The 23850-nt window shown below is 38.2% G+C and overlaps 1 protein-coding gene across 2 annotated transcripts; it reads left to right on the top strand.

Moving 5' to 3' along the window:
* Positions 1-788: 788 nt before the first annotated feature.
* Positions 789-22783, top strand: LOC147137860 (alcohol dehydrogenase 1-like). Of its 2 annotated transcripts, XM_086049930.1 has the most exons (10): positions 789-889; positions 8920-9037; positions 11563-11664; positions 14074-14215; positions 14323-14410; positions 16848-17067; positions 19224-19484; positions 19559-19691; positions 22238-22376; positions 22470-22783. In XM_086049930.1, exons 2-10 carry the CDS (start codon positions 9020-9022, stop codon positions 22501-22503), a joined length of 1137 nt encoding a protein of 378 aa, XP_085906056.1. In that variant the 5' UTR covers positions 789-889; positions 8920-9019; the 3' UTR covers positions 22504-22783. The 2 variants fall into 2 exon arrangements, with proteins under 2 accessions (XP_085906056.1, XP_085906057.1); XM_086049931.1 differs by lacking the exon at positions 8920-9037 and having other exon boundaries at positions 865-889.
* The last annotated feature ends 1067 nt before the right edge of the window (positions 22784-23850 follow it).

Consider the following 23850-nt stretch of genomic DNA (forward strand, 5'->3'; position numbering starts at 1 on the left):
ATCGAACATACATTGCTAGTTATTAAACAGTGATAGCACATTAGAGCGCTCCTAAGTGGAGACTCTCGGTACTACACATGACAGATCCTAGATCAGATAAAGCGTCAATCTCAGAACAAGCACACTGGCTCACAGGATTTGAGACCTTTTTCAAAACGCTGCTGGCGGCACGACTTCTTTGGGCCCTTTGTGCCACCTTCAAACAAACTACTGTCCAAAGTCTGGAAAAAATCCAAATCAATCTCATTGTCTTTACTTGAACCCCAGCTCTGGCCTGGCTGCGAGTGATCACGGGACCCCAAAACCCAGTGGCACAGTCAATGGCTTTGGGCCCCGCCTCCAGCAACATGTCCAAAAGCACAGGTAAGTCCCAACCCAGGATGGCAGATACCGGCAACATTTCCACTACCCCCATCGGCAACAAAAAGGGTTGCTGATCCACCACCATAGTCAGCTACGCAGTAGGGTACGAGTGGCTGTCACCATGCACACACAAAATGTCTTCCTGTTTGCTGTAGTCAAATTCTTCCTACTCCCCTTGAACATATAAACTATAAACTGAATTAAGTTAAGTACTGATCCTTTTTTTTATTTTTTTGGTTTGTTTTCTTCGTGTTTTTCATGTTGTGTTATAAGTTCAATAAATCAATCAATCAATCAACTAAACAGTAACCAAAATTCACATAAATGATATCTACAATGTATATCAAAGGTCTTCGCATCACAGCTTTCAACTTATTCACACAGAATACGAAATAATACAAATAAATGACTAAAATGTTTCAGCCCATAGTCAGGTGACCTCCTCCTCTGCCACCGATCGCCATTTAAGGCCCAATAAGGAAGTGCCTGGGTTTGGTCCAGTGTCCTACGATGCGGCAGCATGCAGGTGAGTGTCTGATGTGTATGACCGTGTGTCCGTGTGTGTGTAGAGCGAGTGTCGAGTAGCGATGGGTTGACGAGACCTCATGGAGTGTACTGACACAGTACATGAACTATGTTGACAATGTATTGATACTGTGTTGGTCAGTCAACACTGACCTCTGCTGTACATCAAAAATCATTGCAGGTCACATTATGTAAAAAAGGAAAAAAATGCATGCTGACCCAAAATTAACTTGTGAAATAATATTAAATCTTTATTCAACTGCTAGTTTTGTACTTAAAATGTAATCTTTGTAAATTATATTTGCTCCATTTGTTTGCTGAGTGAAGTTGTTTATGAGAAGAGTTCAAAATCTGCTTGTTTGTGTAAAGTCTCAAATGAGCATGTAATATACCAAAAAAAAAATCTAATAAAATTTAGAGATAACGTGTAACTTATGTATGGGATTTTGTTAACCAAAGTGTTCAATCTCTATCCAACAAACCCACAACATGTCGATACAGTTTGTTTCCTTATAAACACAATTTGACAGGCACAGCCAAACGACACACTTCCTGTATTTGTCACATGATTTTTTGTTAAAGCGATACACGTACCAATACGGGGGTTTCACACTTGAGATCTCGGCACAGTGTTGATGCACCAGTGTTGCTCGTCCCATCACTAGTGTCGAGTGTGCACCCCCGACATCAGCCGTGAAGATAACAAAAAGACAACAGTGAACCAGTCTTTGTAATACGAATGACCGCGAGACTCCTGCACGGGTCGCGGGGAACAGTCACAATGGAGCGAGGCTCCGCGGGAACAAAAGGGCCGATGCGCGTTTATCAGCTGCACCCTCCAGCTAACGACCGCGCACCAGTGAGGGAGTGACGGAGTTAAACGGCGTTCCTTCACAATTTGACATACTCATGAATAGGGTTGGGCATCAACAACCGGAATCGAGCAGAACGCGATCTAACATTCCAGTTCTCGCGGAATCGCTCAGATTTTAAAATGTCGGTGCTGAATTTTGATGACTAATTTGGACGCGGAAGAAACACGAATGAATAAGGACCTACAGGAATTGTGTGTGCCCGGCACACAGCCTCTTCCCACCACCAAAGCTACAGCGCGGGTGCAAGTCATTTCGGCCAGGGCTCATTCCCGCTGGCCGATCTCCATGGCTGTGGTGCCCGCCAAGATCGAGCGATGGCGGCAGTCGCCCTATTGCGTCGTCGGCCATCTTGTCACCAAGCAGCTGACTTAGAAGTGGTGCGGATTCTGACCTGAAGTCAGAATCGAGTAAGTACGCCTAACGCCAACAAGTTAAACTGGAACTAAAACAGTGACTAAATACACAAATGTCAATCTCATATTCAGATGATACATACACATAAAACAAAACACATAAAGCTTATGATTACATGTAGACTATTTAGATTAAATATATTTTCCTTGCTTGCCTCTCAAAATGCTGCTTTGTTTGTAATTTTGTAATATATTTATTTAAAAGGGACAATGCATATTAATGAATATTTACATGTAAATATGCCACATTACAATAACATCAACAATAGAGAAAAGGACAAAAAGAAATCAGCACATAGAACTGACACATCAGCGACATACAAAACAAAACCAAAAAAAAATAATAATAATAATAATAACAAGAGGGCACATAGAAGTGTGATTTAAAATTAGTCCTCACATATCTGGTTTCTTCCCAGCCACTTTTTTAGATTGACTTTAAAAGTGCTTAAAGTGGTACAGTCTCTTATTTGGATTGGAATCTCATTCCAGACCACAGTACCTTTGACCAATAAAACCTGATTACTGAAAGTGGTTTGTCTATGTGGTACTGCACAGTCACCTCTCGTGAAGGCTCCTGTTCTTTTCCCACTAATGCTGGATCTTAACATAATAAACTCACTCAAAGGTCGGGGAGCAAATCCATGCAAAATCTTGAATATAGAGCAGGCTAGTTTAAACTTTTCAAAATGATCAAAACTTAAAATATTATGTTTCTGGAGAATAGGGCAGTGATGGGTGGAAAATTATGTCCTATACTTTCACAGCTTTTTTGAAGAGAGATTCTATTGGTTTTAATGCACTTAAACTTGTTAGTGACCAGTTAGTCATACAATATTCAATGTGAGAAAAAAATCATACAATTAAGAAACATTTTAGCAACCCTGTCTGGGAGTAACGATCTTATTTGTCTGAAATTCTTCAGATTTACATTTACAGTTTTGCATACATTTTTAACATGCTTTTTCAAAGTTAAATTTGAATCACGGGTGATACCGAGACATTGAAATTCTTGTACAAGCTACAGCTCCTCACCTTTCAGAAAGATTGGAACGCTTTGAAAATACCATACAGACAGTTTTCTTGGAATTCAGGAGAAGACATGATTTGTATATTGTGTTCAATATGCAGTAGAATCCTTTAAATAACTGCTGCATTATTGTATTTTTTTGAGGTTATAAAAAAATAAAGCTCTCTTGAGAAAAATGAATACACTGGTTAAAAACAGTCCCTTGGGTTGTAACTCATATAATTCGTCCAGAGTATCCGTTTGGCACAGCTTGTTTTTGAAAAATTATTGCTTCCCTATTTTTTGTTTTTTTCTTCAACAAGTAACCTGATTATGTTCAGTAGTCATTCCTAAACCACAATATGACAAAAGAAAACATTCCAACCTTTGAAAAACCAACCAGAAATATGTTATAAGCGAGGGGTGGGTTGAAAAAAAATGTCCATCTTGCTCGGAACCCTACTTAAAATGCATAATGCCTCTCCCCAAAAAGTTGTAAGTGTTCTTTTTGGGCATAACACATGTATACCAAGTATAAGGGAAGGTTTAACGAGTTAAAGTTCACTTCTGAGCAAATGTCTATATTTTCAAACAATCTAAATTTAGTGTGCCAAACGGATACGGTGGCCATTAAAGGGTTAAAGCTGTTTACAGTATTATTTGTACAATATTAAAGCAATGTTTGTAGATTCCATTAAGGATTAAAGGTAACCTTTAAAAAAATTGAAATGGAAGATAAAAAATATTATAATATAATAATAAAATATAAATAAAAATGTGGAATTACAAGTCACTGGTGTGGGCTGGTACACAGACCAAGTGGGGTGAAAAAGCCGCAGACATCATGAACAGCCTGGATGACATTGACGACGAATGCATGCCAGAACAAAGGTTTGAGAGCACTGGACACTCAGTGTACTATATCTTCTGGAGTTGTGTGGTGCAGTTGTTCTCGGGCTAGTGTAGTTGTCCTCAGTGTGGCTCCAGGCAGCTGTCATGGTATCGTAGCCAAAGTGGTACTTTTCTTTGCGTCACACTGCACTGCAAGGACTGTCAACATTCCTCAACTTGGAACAGTTAGAATTTCTTTGGACGGATCACAGCTGGAAATATACTCTTGTCAGCTGTGATTTCGTTTGCCGGGGTAACTGTCTCAAAAGTTCTCTATGTGCTCTCCCACACAGCTCTTGCTGTTATTACCACTCGCACCTTCTCGCGCCATCAGCTGACTGTACTGTGGGGTGGTTATGCCTGGTTAAAAAGATGAATTTATAAATATGTTAATTTATAATTTGCTTGAAAAAAAAGGGAATAAACAATTTTGTAAAATTGTATTTATTGACATCTGTTTTCGTGGTAGGGCTGTTCGATTTTGCCGTTTCAGATGGTATATAGGACTGTCTACCTTCTCTCATGTTGATGATTTCGTTTCAGATGGTATATGCACTTTCGTTTCGATTTGAAAGCTATTGTGTAAGTAAAATACTGTTAATCCCAATGGATTGTTCTGTGTGTATTAAGTGAAATTAACTGGCATTCTGAGTTCAAAGATAGACAAATTAAGTTTAAATAAAAGACATTCAAAATACTTAATTTTTCATTATTTTTTGTAAAATCCGGTTTGAGAGAAAATAATCAGGATTTTATTGTTAGGCAAAATCGAACAGCCCTAATACCTTCCATTGCACAATATTTTGTAAATAGTCAGAAAGTGCAAATCGAGTAAACAATACAATGTAAAAACCTTTAACACTATAAAAAATAAATTAATTATACTACAACAACTATTGTTGATTTTTTGGGCTGAAAAGCCTCTGCCAGAGTACGTTGTCTCTGTGTCCGCGGGGGTGTTCTGGCTTGGGGATCTTTTGTTGTATGTAAATGTTAAAAGGTGAGTTTAATCATTTAAGTTCGTGTCATGTAACTGCTGTACATATCTAGATATGTTCTCGTGAGCGATGTCACGTTGATGAACACTAGTTAGTTATTGCGGCTAGTATGCTAACTATTCTAGTGATGAAACGTGTGTATGTGTATTGTTTGGCTGTTTAATTGCTTAATACAGGGAATTGTAATGTTTAGGCGTATTGTTAACTAATGGATGCGCATTGGATGATGTTGCTAGGTTATTCTTTGTCTGTGTTGTTGCAGACCACAATAAATAGACGTACCAAGTGGAATACGGGCCTGTGTTCTCTGACAGGAGCCCACATCCATACCTTGCCACTCTAAAATAGAGTCAGCTGGAGACATCATACCAATCATATGATCCTCTCCGTTTTACTTCACATTATGTACAGTGCATACAATCTTGCAGCCCAAGTCAACCACAAAATTATTGCCAGTTTGGCAGGAGAAACGCAAACGTGTTTCTTGTTTCACAAGACGGGCAGCGGCTTCTTCTCGGGTCATAAGTGACGTACGAGCTGCCTCGCAAAAGTAGCAGTAATGTACTTTACTTTATTTTTTATTTAGTCATTCCGAACGTAAAAACAAAACAGCCAGGGGCCTGACAAACAGAGGCAAATAAATATATTACAGAAATATAAAGCGTGACATCATCAGCAGGCGCGAAGGACCCGATCTCCAATCTGGACATTTTAAAAAATGTCAATGAACATTCGATCAGTCCAACTTAAATTTTTTATTTGGCCCTCCGTCCATTTGACTTTGACATCCCTGCACTAACCTAATCAAATTACATGGAAAAACTTTTGTTATCACATGTAATTAGATCTACATTTTTTATATGATTTGTGTTCGTGTGTGTCTCGCATACATTAAGAGGTCCTGTCCTGTCAGTGATTTTTACTATGCAAGTTTTGCAGCAGCCTGATAACTGTCCTCTGTGGCTACATTGCTGATTTTTAAGGAGCGTTCTGAGACTAGTTAGTTATTTACTGATTTCTTCTAAATAAAATTAATAACATTGAAAATCCAAGATCATACAATTTTCCTGACGAAAAAAAAACCTAAAATAAAAACAAATTGAGCTTGTTAGTGAAAAATGGTTGGATGATCACTTTAATTCAGATCGACCTTTTCCTTTTGCTGCTGTACATGTCATCATTTGCCACCAGGTGTCAGTGCAGATAAAACTATTTATTTATGTACATGTCATCATTTACCTTCAGGTGTCAGTACAGACATAATAGCCATTCAAGTTATTTTCTGTCAAAGTGAGGCTCCGCCAGATGAAAAGGATATGTTTGCGTTCAAGTGGATCCAGTGTCGAATGTTAATGTCTGTACACCGTTTGCTTTTTTTTATTCATGTTGCAGTCATCATATTTCATCAGCTACAGTTATACTGCAGTGTTCCAGTTTTCCAGTATACTTATGCTAAATAATAAAGCAAAATATAAATAAAGCAAATAAGTTCTACTGTCATACTTAAATACAAACATACATATTTGCAAGCACTGCCTAACGGCAACAATACTTAATACAATCATAATATAATGTGGATGAGTGGCATAGCACTACATGTATTCATAGTTTGGTGATCAGCGAATATTGTATTTGCATTAACTCTCAGTTAGTGTTATGTTTGTGTGCTACTGTATTCTCTTAAGTGCAGTGAAAGCGTTGGACAATGTAAAACATTACAGAGGAACAAAAGAATACCTCTCCCTACCAGGGCCCCGGAGCCATGGGTGGGCCTAGGTGTGCACGGACCCACCCAGATTGACAGACTGCCCACCCAGTGAGATTCATGAAAAAAATATATACTTTTACATTTTTAGTCAATTATTATTAAATTATTTTTGAATTTGTGTTCCATTGTAATTGTTTATGTTATTGAATATTAAGAATGGCATAATTGTGATTGTCTAAGGTAGATCTGAACTTTATATTATTCAGTTTGTCATTTTATTTGAATATACGATGTGCCGGGACAGGAGGCTTGTACTCAGTGAGAGGAATATTCAGGCCCACCCTGATTTTTTTCAGGCCACAACCCATTAGCCACGTTCTGGCTCTGCCCCTGCTCCCTACAGTGTGGTGCCTGCATACTAGTGTTTCCTTTTCAGCGTTCGTAAATTGTAAGTGTTATCAAAGCTAATTTCACGAAAACTGTTTATTTATTTATTGATTAATTAATTGATGTATTTTTTTTTATTTATTCATTCATTCATGCACAACCAAAAATAGCTGATTTGAAAAAAAGAAACCTGTTTGGAAGGTTTACAGTACACATACCATATGTTTATCATTATTTTTATCTTCAACTTTTCCCTTTCAAATGTCAAGCAATGAGTTTCAGGACAATTGTATAGAAATTCTTCTCCTGTCTTTATTGGTTGGTTGGTTAAATACTTCCGCATGGATAAATAAAAATACCAGTGTAGCATAAAATCAAACTGTATTCTGAACTCAAAATTTGGTAAAATGTCTGATGGCGTAAAGTAAATCCAAGTATATTTTTGTACGGTTTCCTATACCTTGCTGTTCCAAATAAATGTTTTTGTGTCAGAAGGCATCTACACTTTTTGACCACCATAACTGTGTCTTTTAATTTTTGTCCAACCAGCTAGTCACTGACGGACGCTCGTTTTACTGACAATTGTATTACATCGTATTGCACTAATTAATGATATTTAAATATTTATTTAAGTACTTTCAAGCGATTAATTTTTTTCACTAAATTAATGGCAACATTTTCAATAATTTATCGTGATTAATCATATTTTTCAACTACATTTTTTCGAAGCTTGGAACAGATATTTACTTGGGTAAAATCTTGTGGAAAAAATTAAGTGTATTTCTATTCAAAGACTGTTCTAATAGCTTTTTTTATCTTTGAATTTTCTTTCAAACACAACTGTTGAACGATACCCCAAATTTAAATTAATCTCCATGGTTAATGATTTAACTTTGACAGCCCTAATTTATTTACATCTTTCTTTCTTTCTTTCTTTCTTTCTTTATTTATTTAATTTTGGTCCTCTATGAAGCACTTTCATTTACTTTTAGCACATGAGATTGACATGAGTAACTGGGAGTGGGCACTTGTATGGAATATAATTAAGCGCCTTCCTGTCTTTTCAACTCATGATTCATTTTTCTTCATGAGTTCCGGAACAAAAGCAGAGCAGAGGCTAATAGGTTACTGAATCTGCCTCTGGTGCTTCATGATAAACACTATTCTGAGAGACATACTTAATCTATTTTAAGTCACTTTCCTGTTAAAAAAAGAATAAAAATAAACATCCTACTGAGCGCTATGGGTTATACAGCAAATAGTTATATACCTGTAAAATAAGGTATACAAAATGAGAATGTTATTGTGAAAATCCCTAAAACAATGAGACTTGGTGTTTTTGTCTCACGAGTTGTGATTTGACTTGCACTTGAAGAACAATAACCAAATGTACTGTTGGAGAAACAGTGATTTAGTGGGGACATCATGAGTTGTGTCTGTTAACCCTCTTCTTGTCTGTGGGGTCAATTTGACCCCATTCAATGTTTAACGTCTCTAAATGAATGATTGAGATAACTTTTTTGCTACAGACCTGATGACTATCCCCAATCTAAATGGGGTCAAGTGGGTGAACATAAAACGAAAAGATGATATATTTTCAGTGTTCTGTACAAGTTGTCTGCACCGGTGGGGTCAAGTAAACGTGAAGGTAACAAGAGGGTTAAAAGAACAAGCGTGTACCTATGTGATCCAAACCACATGTGCTCAACTTCATATCAGAGCCTGAAGCTCCGCCCATTGTTTTATTCAGTGTTTGTATAAGTCCAGGATCGAGGCGGAGGCTTGTCCAGCACCTCAAGCTGTTGTCTTGCAGCTCCTCCCGTCCTTCTGAAAACACATTGACTGTGAAAATGGCCACAGCTGGTAAGGTAAGTGTATAACAGTAGTCATGAATATTGCTAATGTATGCAACTACACTGACACAAATGATTATCATGCAAAATGGGATCCTGTAGTGTATTTCATGATAAGTGGCTGATTATTCAGTAGTGTTCATGTGAGTTGTATTACATTGTATTTACTGACACACAGGGTATACAGTCAGTCAATATACCGGTACTGTTACTGTTACTATCTGTAAAAGAGAAACCCAAAAGCCATTTAACAATAAAGAACCCTGACTCTACTTTGATTTTGTTTATTTTTTACCCTTTTCGCCTCCTTCTGACCTTTGGAACTGTCATATCTGCCCGCGACCCAGCAATTGTTAATATTTTGTAGTTTTAAGAGCCTACTGTTAAAAGTAGGTGGCTTTGTTTTTCACTGTGGGTCTGGCTCTTCCCGAAAGCCTGGTAGGCCAAGTAATTGTCATGTTAGACAAACAGGCAAAGGTCTGACATTTACTTCTAATTCTTTGCTCACCAGCCACTGTGGCTAGTGGTTTTCTAGTGGAGTTAATGGCTTAGTGGCTACTCTGCATTTTCACTAGCGGCAGTTTTCTTTTTTGAGGGGTTAACATATCCTGTATACTGGTATGTAGAAATAAATAATATATGCACGTTTAACTTTTTGTCCAAAGACAAAAGCGAGAAAGAAGACAAACTTTTGGGTTCAAACCACCATGTCATCAGCCAGTAGTCATGCTAGTTATTGCATCGCACCTAGCAAGTCAGCTAACCTTTTTTTCAGTTTTGGTCATGTGCTATTCCGCATACAGTAGGTTATGTTAAGTATGATAAAAGCTTAAAAGCTTACCAACCCACCTTCTATGACCGTAATCAAAACTGCGCGGTAGGCTGAGATGGGTATGCAGATCCCTGATATGATTTGGGACAAAAGCCTTAACGCACTGTTAACGCATTCAATTTCGAGTCATTCATAGGCTCCACTATTCAAAATCAAAACTCCTTAGGATTTTCCCAGATATTTTAATGTGACCTAGCAGAGGCAACCCTCCTCCACAGTTTCACTCTTTGCCCCAAGCTGGAGAGATTTTGGATGCGCTTTTTTCGGACCTTTTCTGATGCACTGAATGTTCATCTAGAACCGGACCATGCCTTAATTATGTTCAACTATTCAGACTCTATATCCACGTTACAGAACTCACCGAGGCAACTTATTTCCTATGGGATGGTGACGGCGAAGAAACGTATTCTTCTATTCTGGAAGAAGAAGCAGGCCCCTACTTATCGGTTGTGGCTCAGTGAAATATTTATCACTCTCCACCTTGAAGAGATAAGGTTCGCCTTAAAGAACTTTGAGTAGCAATTCAACAAGATCCGGTCGCCCCTTGTCTGCCACCTAATAAATGATGGTTCCATTCATTGATTAAAGACCTTTATTCCTGGTTTCCATGACAACTTCGACAATATGAGTACCTTGAGCAGATGTGGGGGCAAAATGTATTATTTAATTTTTTTTTAATTTATTATTTTTTTTATGTATGTATATATATACATATATGTTTTTCTCCTTTCTTGTATAGTATATTTGCTTTTTTCACTGAAAATGAAAATGTGTTGCTTTACTGTTTCATGTGGTTCAAATCCCTTTAATAAAAACATATTTGACAAAAGTATGATAAAAGCTGACTGTGGCATACTACAGTTTACTTGAACTGAATTTACAACCTTTTTAAATGTAAATGATCCCTTTCCACACTCAAATCAAGACTACCGGTACATAAATGTTTAACATTACAGGTCATTATCAAGTATTCAGTTGTTAGCATGTGCAAGTGTGATTGTGCTCCATTTATTTGAGAATATGCTTCTTTAATCAATATAAAACATGAACTAGCAGTCTTGTTTGAGGTCCTATGAATACTAAGTACCTCATCCGCCTTGGACAACACATCTAAAAACAAATTTTAACTTTCTCAGAAACTCAAAAGATAGTGTCTGAAGCTTTGTTCGTTGTGGTTTGTTCGTGTTTATTTTGGATTAGATCAAGTTTATTTTTATTTTATTTTCATTTTATTTATTTTTTTTAGCAAAAGGGTCAGGAGTCCGGACTCCAAAAATGTAAAAAAAAAAATGTAATGTTTGTTTATTTATTACTCGCACATCCACACATAGTCGGTGAAAGGTTAACCTTTGTTCCCCAAAGAATGTACGCTTTTTGGGGACAGCATCCTCAGCCTGTCGGGTTTATTAGAGCTAAGTACAAGTACAAGTACAAGTACAAGTACTAGGTAGTACAGTACACTTTTAACAGAATTATGTCACTCCCAGCAGGGGAGCAAATTATGACGTGTGTGTGAATGTCAAGTAGCGTTTGTCTGAAAAATGTTTGCAAACCTATTTTTTATTTTTATTTTTTGGAGCAAATGTTCCAGACCAGATGTTCCATCTTATTTGCTATTTTTTTTTCACTTCACCGAGGCTGTGGTGAGCCTGAAACTTACTTCGTAACTCAAGTAATTGCTCGTGTTGTGTGTTTATCTGCTTTTAAGGTCATCAGGTGTAAGGCAGCAGTGGCCTGGGAATCAAACAAGCCTTTGACAATTGAAGAGATTGAAGTGGAGCCGCCACAGGCCAACGAGGTCCGCGTCAAGGTGAGAAAAAGGGGATTCCAACTTAATTGTGTGTGTTGCACAACGAATCATAAAATACACTGCTCCCACAAAGTTTCTGGTTTTTGGCTTTCAGACGAAAATTCAACCAAATAGCATACTTGAAAAGTCATTTTTCAATATTTTTGGAGAAACCAAATACAAAAAACCCCCCAACATTTTGTAGACACACATTGGTATTTTTTAATTTATATTGAAACAAAAACTTCAACCAAATGGGCGAACAAGTAAGCGAAAAGAAAAAGACCCAATAAAAAAGAAATACTAATGTGTGTTCTAAAAATGTTTTTTTTTTCTTGTTTTCCAAAAATATTGAAAAATGACAATTATGCTACGTGGCCTATGATATGCATTATGACAGGCATCACCAACCTTTTTGAAACTGAGAAGTACTTTTGTGTACTGGATCATGCGAAGGGCTACCAGTTTGATACACAAGTTGGAAATAACAAATTTGCTCATGTTACTTTTAATACTATTATTATTAACAATTAATCATTCTCATTTATGTGAAGACAAGGATCATGATAATACTTTCTCACACTAATGAAACAGATCAATATCAATATGCTTTTTTTTATTTTTTAGAAAAAGAAATCTCAGCCAGTGTTCACATTTTTAATTGATCACATCTACAACTTTCCTAGAAAATCACCATACCCTATTACTGGTGAGATATTTTTAGAACAGGGCTACTCATGTGGTCCTTGGGTGACATCCGCATTATAATATGCTATAACGTGAACTTACTTTGACCTTATCTACCCATCCATGAATCGACCGATAAATTTCCAAGGACGTCCACTTCTATGCCTTTCTGTAACTGTTTCAGTCAACCTGTACAACAAGCCATGTCTTAATGTGTGTGTGGCACTGGTACATGAAGGATGATGCATGACAGTACTCAACAGTTATTCATTATGGTGTTGGGGGAATGCCACAGAGACTCCAATAGAATAAAAAAATTCCATCCATTTTGTAATGCTGATTCTACTCTGGGTCATGCGTGAGCTGGAACTTATTCCAGCTGCCTTTGGGTGAAAGGTTGACTATACACCCTGGATTCATGTATGTAAGACATTAGAACAGGTGAGGCAGGGCAAGGCATTTCTAGTTGTAAAGCATGTTTCAGGCAAAGCATTTCAAGGTCGTTCACACAAGGCACAAAAGGCATCAAGACAAATTTTAAAAGCAAAATGTGGGAACAAGCCCCAAATTCTATTTTTTTAAAAATGGGGAAAAAAGGTTATTGGAATGAAAGATTCCGATTTAAATCCATATTAAAATGATGACATAAGCCAGGTAAATACAAGTTACAGTGCAAAGAGTGTTTACATTTGATCTACCAAAAGTAATCAATGAATGGAAAAGTATTTAGCCTTGATTTGAAAGAACAGAGATGAAGCAAATCTGAAAAAACTGAACGTTGCCTGCCAATATTAGTTCTAACTCAGATTACAGAAATCAGATCTGTCATAGATAACCTGGGAATTGTGGATGGTTCATATTTTCCAGACAAATCAGAAATGCATTTGGGCACTAAAACGTTCTTTTGTCACTGCTCCAATGAGAATGTTCAAACATCCTGTATAAATGCTTGGTACTTGCCACTTGCACAGAGAATAAGAAAAAAGCCAGAAAAAGACTCATAGTAACTGAATAATAGGATAATAGAATAATAGGACCTCCCAAGAATTAACCAAACATCTTTGAAACATGCTGCCTTTGCTTTTTTAGCCTCCTATGTAATAGCACTCCTCAATTTGGGATTTCTTTTTTTCACATTTTTTTATTTTTTTATCTTTAAGGGCCTGTGTACTTGTAAGATTTAATTTTTGAGACAAGTATAATGCTACTGGCAGGATGAACCAGGTAGCCTTGCCGAGCCAGGGGTGGGTTGGCTGGCGAGCGGGAGGTATCATGGGGGAGCGGCGGTTTCGTCAGCAAAACTCTGGGCGATTAGGATTTTTTTTTTCTTTATCAGTGTTATGATAAAAAAAAATGCTAGCCGATAGGGAAGCGAGCGGTGCTGGAGACACTAGGATCACCTCTTTCACTGCCATTTAATAGTAAATAACCAGAGATGGGGACTTGACCCTATTTTGCTAGTCCGTCCTCCGTCCGCGACCTGGGCACTCTTCGATCATGGTTCCTCCGTCCGTATTCATAAAAATAATCATTCAATCAAATCAAATAATCTGTCCATGTCCATCCTCATCCTTTTAAATTGCTACTGCAAAAATGGTGTGGTTTACATTCGCCGCAGTGCATTGTTGTATGTGTGACGTCCGGAGCTCCATACTAAGAGTGGGACTTCGTTAAATGAATGCGCTACGACCACCAAGCACTCAAGTGGGTGTTTTTATTGACAAGTCCTTCTCTTTGGAGCAGATTGTGGCAACAGGTGTCTGCCGCACTGACCTCTTCTACCTGTATGAAACTGACAATAAAGACCTCTTCCCAATGGTGCTCGGCCATGAGGGAGCAGGTATCGTGGAGAGCGTTGGTCCTGGAGTTACCGAATTTCAGCCAGGTCAGTTTGTATGGATCTCAGACCTCATATTTATTCCAAAACATGCCATAATTACCGCACTTATGTTTGTGTGTTTGCGTCACTTAAGCACTGGTTTTGTCTTTTAGGCGATAAAGTTATCCCGATGATCATCTCCCAGTGTAGAGAGTGTCGCTTCTGTAAGAGTCCCAAGACAAACCAGTGTGAAAAAGCATGGTGAGCTCCACAAGTAACCACCTTCTTCTCCTTAAAGTAGATCCTAAATGGCTTCTAGGAAGTTAGTGATTTTGGCCTCTTGAGTGCCCCTCCTTTGCTTTCCTAAAACCACTTCGGTCATTCGCAATCACACCTATACTTTTTAGGTAATATACAAATCTCATTGACTATCCTCTCCAACAGCTTACATATTTGATGCCAAACCAATGGGCTTAGTGTTAGCTGTTAGGTGATTAGCATCCTTCCCATGCATTATTGGCACATGTATTGATTCCTTCCGACCTGCGGGGATGTTTACATGTTCCCGAACTTAATTAAAAAGATACATCAACTTGCATCAACTTCCTAGTTTTAGCCAATGCCCGACTCACTTCGCCATTCTAAATGCAACATTCTGCTCATCCTCAACATTGCGCTTCTCCTTAACGCTTCTAAGTTTTCCATGTTGGTCTCCTCTTTTCCCTTCTGACAAAGTACGCACTGCTACAAATGCTTTCACCATTACCTCAGCCTTTCTCTCAGTGGTTATCACAAACCCTCTCACCCACTACCATCCATAGCCGTGTCACGTCCAGGGAGGGTGCTTTTAAAGATATATTAAAGATGATAATAATAATAATGATTCATTGAATGAATTGATTTCCACAATGATTCAGAGGGTCCAATGTAGGCTGTTGTCATATTTATGAATGAAATACTGTATGATGATATCATCTAGATTAGTGTTTTTCAAACTTTTTTGAGTCAAAGCACATTTCTTTCATTGAAAAAAAATCCAGCGGCACACCACCAGCTGAAATTGTGAAATAAAAAAAGGTTATTTTAACAATATAATTGCTATATTGTTTAAATAAGCATTTTTAACATTCAAGAATGACGTTGTATTATAACATCTTGAATAGGAATTAAATAAACACAAAGAAAAAAGTATTTTTCTCATGTTTCATATTGATACTTACTCAGTGTGAAACATGGGCCTGTTTGGATAAACATGCGTCACTAATTCGTTTGTCTCTGTAGCTACCTGCTGCTGCTGCCACCTACTGGTATGGAAGAGTACTACAATGTAGTAAAGACATGATTACGCTGCCAGGCGCTAGACCACACAGACGCACAAATTAGATAATTTCCCACAGCACACCTGACAATATGCCGCGGCACAGTTTGAAAAGCACTGCTCTACACACATCTGTGGAGCTCAGAATCTGAGTCTGCTTGCACTCAGATCAAATCCACCAAAAAAGCATTACACAAAAGCTCAACAATTTTTCCCCGGACATATATAAAATGGGGAAAAAAACTTACTGTTAAGGAAAGAAAGTTCACAAAAAATACAAAACATACCACAGAAGCAAAGCATCAACGAAAGCAACACAAGATAAATTTGCTCAGTTGTCAACAGTCACTAGAAATGAAATACCCACTTGCATATATACGTTCGAAAAGGAGTAGGAAGAAGTATAAACTCATCATGTCCAACCCATTTAATCTCCCTTACATGATCAATATATCAAATACTTGTCAATTCCATCTGCTATTTCTACATCAAATGATACAATCGGATTATATACAGACTAGTGCACAATATATCAATTGCTATCCACGTTCTAATTCACTAACCATACTTATAAATATGTAGTTATGCACAGTTTACTGCTAAACTAGATAGAATACTACTTGATTTAATTCTACAGCTAATATACGCATATACACTAATATAACCCCTAATGATAATAAAGGTTAATCAAATAAGCAATACATGTACATATATACTTTTACTTTTACATACACACTTATACTTTGTACATACTGTATGTACTTTTCCATGACAATAACAACATTAATAATAATAATAATAATAATAATAATAATATAATGATGATGTTGATGATACTATAACGTAGCCATTGTTGTTACAACTCATTATCAGGCTCTTCCTCTTTCCTACACTTCTCAAAAATGTTGATTTTATATTTCTTTTTGAACTGGTGTATGTTTGGTAATTCATCATTCAGTCTGCTCCAAATTTTCAAACCCCACACAGATATACAAATTATTTTCATTTGCCATTGAGTACTTTAAGTTACATGTTCACCTCAAACCATAGCCACCCTCTCTCTCAGCAAACAAACTGAAAAAACACTTTATTTAGCAGCGTGACCCTCATTTTGTGAGGTAAGTGATTGCTCATTGCTTGTTGCTAAAAGGTAAAGGTCAGATCCGTTGACGAGATGAGGAGCTCTTTCCGTTTTATGAAATATAATATGTTGGTGGAGAAAATAATGAAATGAACATAAGCTTGGATGCATTAAATAGACCAGTTTGTCCACACAATCATTGGACTTTTGTTTGTAGATTCCGGTATGAATCCTCTCTGAGCAAAAATAATCTTTTCATCTATAATCCTGGATATTTACACCAATACTTCCTTGTTCAGGGATGTTGTTCCTCACAATGTGAGCCAAGCACCTGCCTCCAAGTTAAACTGCAAGGGAAAGAAGTTGCTGCAGTTTATGGGAATCAGTACCTTCTCACAGTACAGTGTGGTTAACCAGATTGCTCTGGCCAAGATTGACCCTGCGGCCCCTTTGGATAAAGTCTGTCTTCTTGGCTGCGGGATCTGCACAGGATTTGGAGCGGCAGTCAATAATGCTAAGGTATGACGAGACAATGTCCTGGATGTTTGTGCTATGAAAGACACGCAATCTCCCAGTATCTATCTTTATATTAACATGTTATAATAAGACATTTGTGAAAGAAAGAAGAGATATAAAACGATGGAAACGGGCAAGCAAAAAAAAGGCTGTGTGGTTGGAATCAACTTTGCATCATTTCATTCATTGCAAGTCCTTTCCAAAATATATCACACCACACATAAACAGAAGGCCTCAATAACAGGCGACAACAACACTGGTTACTTACAATGCAATGCTTGCTTTGCTTCTAACTTTCAACCTGTGCTAATAGCTGTCATCTTTAATTCATCAAATAAGTGCATTGATTGGGTCATTTTATTAAACTCCATCATGTTATCTTAAAACCTGAAACGGGTATAGACTGTATTGAGTATCTCTGCGTTACGACTGTAATTAATTACTTGCCAGATTGAAAGATGATACATGAAATAACCTTGGCTACCGTTAGTTTAAAAAAACCCACATTGGATTATGAAATAACAGAAAGTAAATAGGTGAAGGTGAAAAAGCTCCTAAAATTAGTCTTATCTGTAAGGGTTGCGATACTTTGGCAGTTCTCCAACACAGAGGTTGAAATGCTTGATTCAAACACACACAGAACACAATTCAAGTTTTCATGTGTGCAGTGTTTATTGCTATTGCTTATTGTCTAATCTACAGATAACACCAAAAGACACTACATGGAGCACTAAGCTCCTAAAAGACTAAGAGACTAATTTCATAAAATGAATCGCAGCAGGAGGTGGCTAGTAATGTTCTAATCAGACAAACGTGGGACTCGTAAGGCTTGACCTATCAACTAACCCACAGGTGTCAAACTCAAGGTCTGGGGGCCAGTTCTGGCCCACCACTTCATTTTATGTGGGGCACAAAAGCAAACGTGTGTGGTCATGATTTCTTGCTAAAATACCAAAATTGATACTTTTCTTCACTTTTAAAAACGTTGAGATATTGAAAGCATTTTATTTATCAATCCTCCTTTTAAAATAAATGTCAGAGCTGGGCACTTAACCCTTTTTTGCCCGTCCGGCCGCAACCCTCCACCCTTGACCTGGGTACCCTTCCGGCCGCGAACCCCCAGCCATATTCATAAATATTGCATAAAACGTGCACGATGCCCCCGCAGGAGAGATGCTAACGGAAGAGGTTTATTTAAAGACAATTAGCTGGCTAACTTACTATTCAAACCCGCTGTGGACACGCTTCAAACGCGCCACTTATTCACGTACTTACCCAGCTGCGTGTACTGTACTTACTTCCATTGCGAGCCCTGGGGTTGGTTTTGTCATATTGGATAATTATTTGGGTCCAACAGACAACAAGTCAGCAAGCATTCAACAAGTTACTTATATTCCACACTTCCCCTCCTTCACACTTCCCGGCCTTCAAAATAAAAGCATACCAGCAAACCACTACACAGCAGTTTTGCTACGGCGTATTTCCGGAAGTAGGAAAGTGCATGATGTGCAAGTGCCATACTTGAGTGCTGCGCGCAGCTTGAATATACTTCCGGACACAAGTTGTTTTGAAAGAAGCCTAAAAAGAAGCCTTTCACCGAGTAGGCTGAGATGAAATTTGGCCGCCTCGCGAGCATGTCACACGCATGAGGGCCAATTAGTGGGCCGGACTAAAACCCACTTCCGCCCATGCTTAGTCCAGCCATTTTTAAAAATGTGTCACCCCCACCCCTCCACCCCAAAAAATGGGCATGCGGCCGGGCCGGAGGGTCCAACCGGTCCGGCCCAGGGACGGACTGCCCAACTCCGATAAATGTAATATTTGAGCAAACGATTATTACTGGTCTGATTTCAAAAACTCGTGCATAAATTTCTTGTGCATATGTAATATGAGGCGATTCTACATTTGGGTTCCCATATCATAACGGCCATCCGCAGGAAACCATAACTACAATGTGTGAGTTTGACACCCCTGGAGTAACCCCCAATTTAGTATGTACCAATTTGTAAACATCCAGTAAATTCTGCAAATGTTGAACTAATATATATACACACTACCTAAATACAAATGTACAGACTGTCTGCTAATATTTGCCAAGTTTTGCATACATTTTGTCAACTGGCCAGCCATAATGATTAGCAACTTTTTCTTTTTTTCAGGTGGAAGTGGACTCCACTTGTGCTGTGTTCGGCTTAGGAGCTGTTGGCTTGGCTGCAATCATGGGCTGCAAATATGCTGGTGCCAAAAGAATTATCGCTGTGGATATCAACGCAGACAAGTTTGACAAAGCCAAGGAGTTTGGAGCCACCGACTTTGTAAACCCAAAAGATCACAACAAACCCATCAACCAAGTGCTATCTGAGATGACTAATGGTGGAGTTGACTACTCTCTGGAATGTGTGGGTGATGTAAAACTCATGGTGAGGAACATTTTCTTCAAGAATGACCATTTTTAAATGCCTTGCAAAATAATCAGTGTTCCGTTCCTGTCTAGCGAGCTGCCTTGGAATCCTGCATTCCCGCCTGGGGAGTAAGCGTGATCGTCGGCTGGACTGACAAGGAAGACTTCTCTGCTCGTCCGAATGATCTCATTGGTGGACGCACATGGAAGGGCTCCGTGTTTGGAGGTAAATGAGCTGAGGGATTCTGCTGGATTTTCATGGGGCAGGTGGACAGCGGTCGGCACTATCTTTATTTCCTTTTTATCATTGATTTGGAATATAGTAGGTTAATTGAAGATGCTAAATTGTCCGTAGGTGTGACTGTGAATGTGAATGGTTGTTTGTCTGTGTGTGCCTTGCGATTGGCTCAGGCTGGAGACCAGTGGTATGTTATGGACCCTGGTAAACCCTGCCTCTCACCCAAAGACAGCTGTCTTAGGCTCCAGCACATCCACGACCCTAGTGAGGATAAGCAGCTCAGTGAATGAATCTATGTATGTATTATAGCGCTGACTCGCACCCAAATTCCACAATTGCTATTCGTGTTGACATTAATAAACGAGTTCTGAATCAACTCGAACACGCTGTACATATTCCAACATATAAAAAAATCTAACTTCGTCAAAATAGTTAACAGAGTGCAATTATATTCCACTTTCTTGTCACAATATGTTGTCCAATGTGCTTTACAAAGCCTCACATTCACTTACTTGAACATGTATCGGAGCGTAGCCTACACCGCCATGTTGATGGAGCTTGTCAACCTATGGAAAGGTTTTCCTTTTTATTTTAAAATAACTTACTTTAACCTCCAGGATTCCTCACCATACCCTGGCCAATGGCAGAACCCAGGATGCTTTTTGCCTTTTGGTCCCATTTTAAATCCATCCTGTTGTACTAGCAGTTGTACTAGCCCCTTCCTAGCGTGCACTAAGCTAGTTTGTCTCTCAAGTCCAGCATGCAAGTTTGCAAACTCCTTTTTTGTTGCTAGGATGGTGTGAGAGGCCAACTGCGAAGTAATGACAAAGGTGTTGATAAACTGCCTAGCTGAGCTTTACTGACTGACTGCTTAACAGTTTAATTTAATGCTCATTATCTGGCCAAATATTCCCGTACACGCAAGCGCTTCCGGGTGTCGCATTTGAACATAGTACGCTTTCACGCGACGCATAAGCACTGCTTACATACTATGTCACACATACCGAGACTTGAGTGCTGCCATCCAAACATTCTAGGTTCCTAGGTTAATGGGTTTTACAGTCTCGTAACTTCAGCTAACCTGAATATTGATAAGACTCCTCCTCCTCCTCCAAAGCCTCTGCTTTGTAATAACAATAACTACAACTGCCATATAGTTCCCATCTGAATCAATTCAAGTTGTTAAACCCCCCCCCACCCCCCACCCCACACACACACCAAAAAAAAGAATTTGAGAATTAGTGAGACACTTTCAACTTGTGAACTGTAAATCAATAGCATTCAAATTCTATTTATTATCACAAAGAGCAGAAAACACATTTGCATGGCCAATCATTTAATGCTTTGAATTAGTCGAATTCATGTCTTTTTTCCTGCTGTAAGTTCTCGGTTTATTTTCCAAATGAAAATACATAAGTGAGGTTTAAAATGACCAGAGCTGGGCACGTGACCCTTTTTTGCCCCTCCGGCCGCGACCCTCCACCCTTGACCTGGGTACCCTTCCGGCCGCGACCCCCCGGACAAATTCATAAACATTGGCGGCCCCCGCCCCGTTCCGACCCCCACATTTTTTTAATGTGATATTTTGTATTGGGATATTAAAGGAGGCAACTTCCAATTTGGCATACAATGTTGTAACTGTATTTTATCTGGAATATTATATTGGGTTAAATGTATTTTAACGTTAGTGTTCTAGAGCTAAGAATAGAAAGAAAAGAGAAAAAATAGCTACATTTATTAGTTTTCAAACACCTTTCTTAAGTATTAACAAAAGCGGGGGGGGGGGGCGGGGGATGTTAAACGGGTAGAAAGGGGGAAAAATACGATGTTTGTTATTTTCCTCTTTTTGGCATCTCTGTCCCTGCCTACTAAACAATGTCATAAAAAAGGGGGGGAAAAGAAAAGTAGCTTTTTTTTTCCTTGAAAGTTTGCATCACCACATTTGCCTGCCAAAGAATTGGGGGAGGGAAAGGAGCAAAATTAGCTGTTTGAAACAGTTGCACCCCCATTTCACCTGTTGATCAATAGAGGGAAGTTAATTTTGCATGATTTTTCTTAGTTGTGCACTTCCATGCTTGCTTCATAAATAATAGAAGAAAAGAGAACAAATGCAATATTGTTTGCCAATGAAAGACTGTCATTAAAAAAAGGGGAAAAGAAGTTATGACCTGAGAATCTTCATTCAACATTCCAAGGGACCATTATATGTACTACATTTATAAATGAAAGGCAGCTATTTGGCTTAGCTCGCTCGGCTGAGGGGTTCAGAAAATCCTGGGACTTGGAGATGTGTCTTTGCTGCTTAGGAGGGAAAAACACTTGTCGCTTTCTATGGTCATGTTTCATGCGTCTTGTGCACCTTTTCCGTTTTGGTTTTACTAGGTTAACTCTTATTCCAATATGAGGGCATAAAAGATCAGACATCTTCAGCATTTCAGGCAGCTACAATTGCAATACAATGACACAATACGATTTATTGTTTTTTTTTATTCTCGCTCTCAGTATTTTTATTTTTTTTGTCATTTCTGAATCAGGCTTTAAGGGTAAGGATGGCGTGGCTGAAATGGTTCTAGCCTACCTGGACAAGAAAGTGAAGCTGGATGAGTTCATTACTCACAAAATGCCTTTGGAGCTCATCAATGAAGCCATTGAACTGCTGAAGCAGGGCAAAAGGTATATAGCACACTCCAACTGATAAAATTATTACACAGTAATTAATCACTGACAATGTTTGTTTGTTTTTTGTCTTGTCCTTTTGTTCCACAGCATCCGAACAGTCTTGAGTGTTAGCCCAGAATAAGTCAATTGTTCAAGGAATCAAGGAATTTTATTGTCATACCAACACACATTTCCAAATTGTGATGGTTTCCAGAACTCCAGAAATGGTCTCTGTATTTTCAATTATAGGATATGTCAAGACTTATTAAACATGGTGAATCAGTACACTCCAGTCATACGTTTTAATGAATGCAAATAAGGACTTTTAAACAATGACTACAACTTCAAGGTATTACTGTTTATGCCCTTTTTGAAACACATGTTCACATAACAAACGTTTAGCATGTCATTTGTAGATAAAAATAAACAAAAGAGATCTGTGACTTCTCAGTGTTCTGATTTTGTTTTGTACCATGTTCTCAAAAGTTTTCCTTATCTACAGCAGTGACGAATGTCTCTGACAGAGGTGAACTGGGACAACAAAATAAAAATAAATCAGCACAGGCATTTCTGGCTTACACCGGCAAGGAATGTATTTTACAATTATTCCAAATTATTGTGGTGAGGTGTAAGGTATGTGTAGTCTATTCTCTTTCTCCCCAACTCCTATGTCAACAGCATGGCCTAACTAGATAGAGAGAGAGAGAGAGAGGTTATTAGAAATTTATCAAGTGCTAAATAGAAATTGTTCTTGAATAAAAAATATTTGAACCTAAAGGAAAAACTGCGACAATAGAAAGCATTTAAACCATATAATATTGGACTATCCAAGTAATACTTGCTGTTTCATCTCATTTTGTTGGGTTCTGTTTAGCTGTATTCAGTATTTCAAAGTTATATTTTCAGTTCTTGGTAATAATTGGAAAAGGCTCAAAATCATGCATAACACCAGCCAAGATAACAACATCACACCAAATACACAAAATAATAGGAGCGTCATATAAAAAAAAAAACAGTTTCTTTATGTCTTATCAAAAATGTTGAGTTAATTATGACTTTGGAATTCCATCAAATAGGGCTGCAACAATGAATCGATAATATCTGTAAAAATCTAGAAGTGTTGGCAATTACTTTCAACAGCATTGCATTGTTTGGTGCGATTATTACATTGCTAATCTGCTGCATTGTGCTTTTATTACATCAAATTGCGTTGTGTCACATATCAACGGAGTGCACCTGAGTTGAGTGGCCAACGCACACTCGTATAACACAGAAGCCCAGCAATTGAGCAAGTCATTACATAATGCTACTTCTGTTTTCAAGGCAACGTAACGTTAGTCTCTCTTTGTGCTGGTGTCTATTCAATTATCCAGTTTGACAAGCGTGAAAAGTTCATTAAATGTATGCTAACTGGTAATAAGCGCAGTAGTGTTGTTCACCTGACGAGACAAAAGATTTTTTTTTATTAGTCCGTATTTTTTTGCCCATT

The sequence above is a fragment of the Filicampus tigris genome, chromosome 13 (genome assembly GCF_054856515.1).
Source record: "Filicampus tigris isolate MCC_2025a chromosome 13, RoL_Ftig_1.0, whole genome shotgun sequence".
NCBI lineage: Eukaryota > Metazoa > Chordata > Actinopteri > Syngnathiformes > Syngnathidae > Filicampus > Filicampus tigris.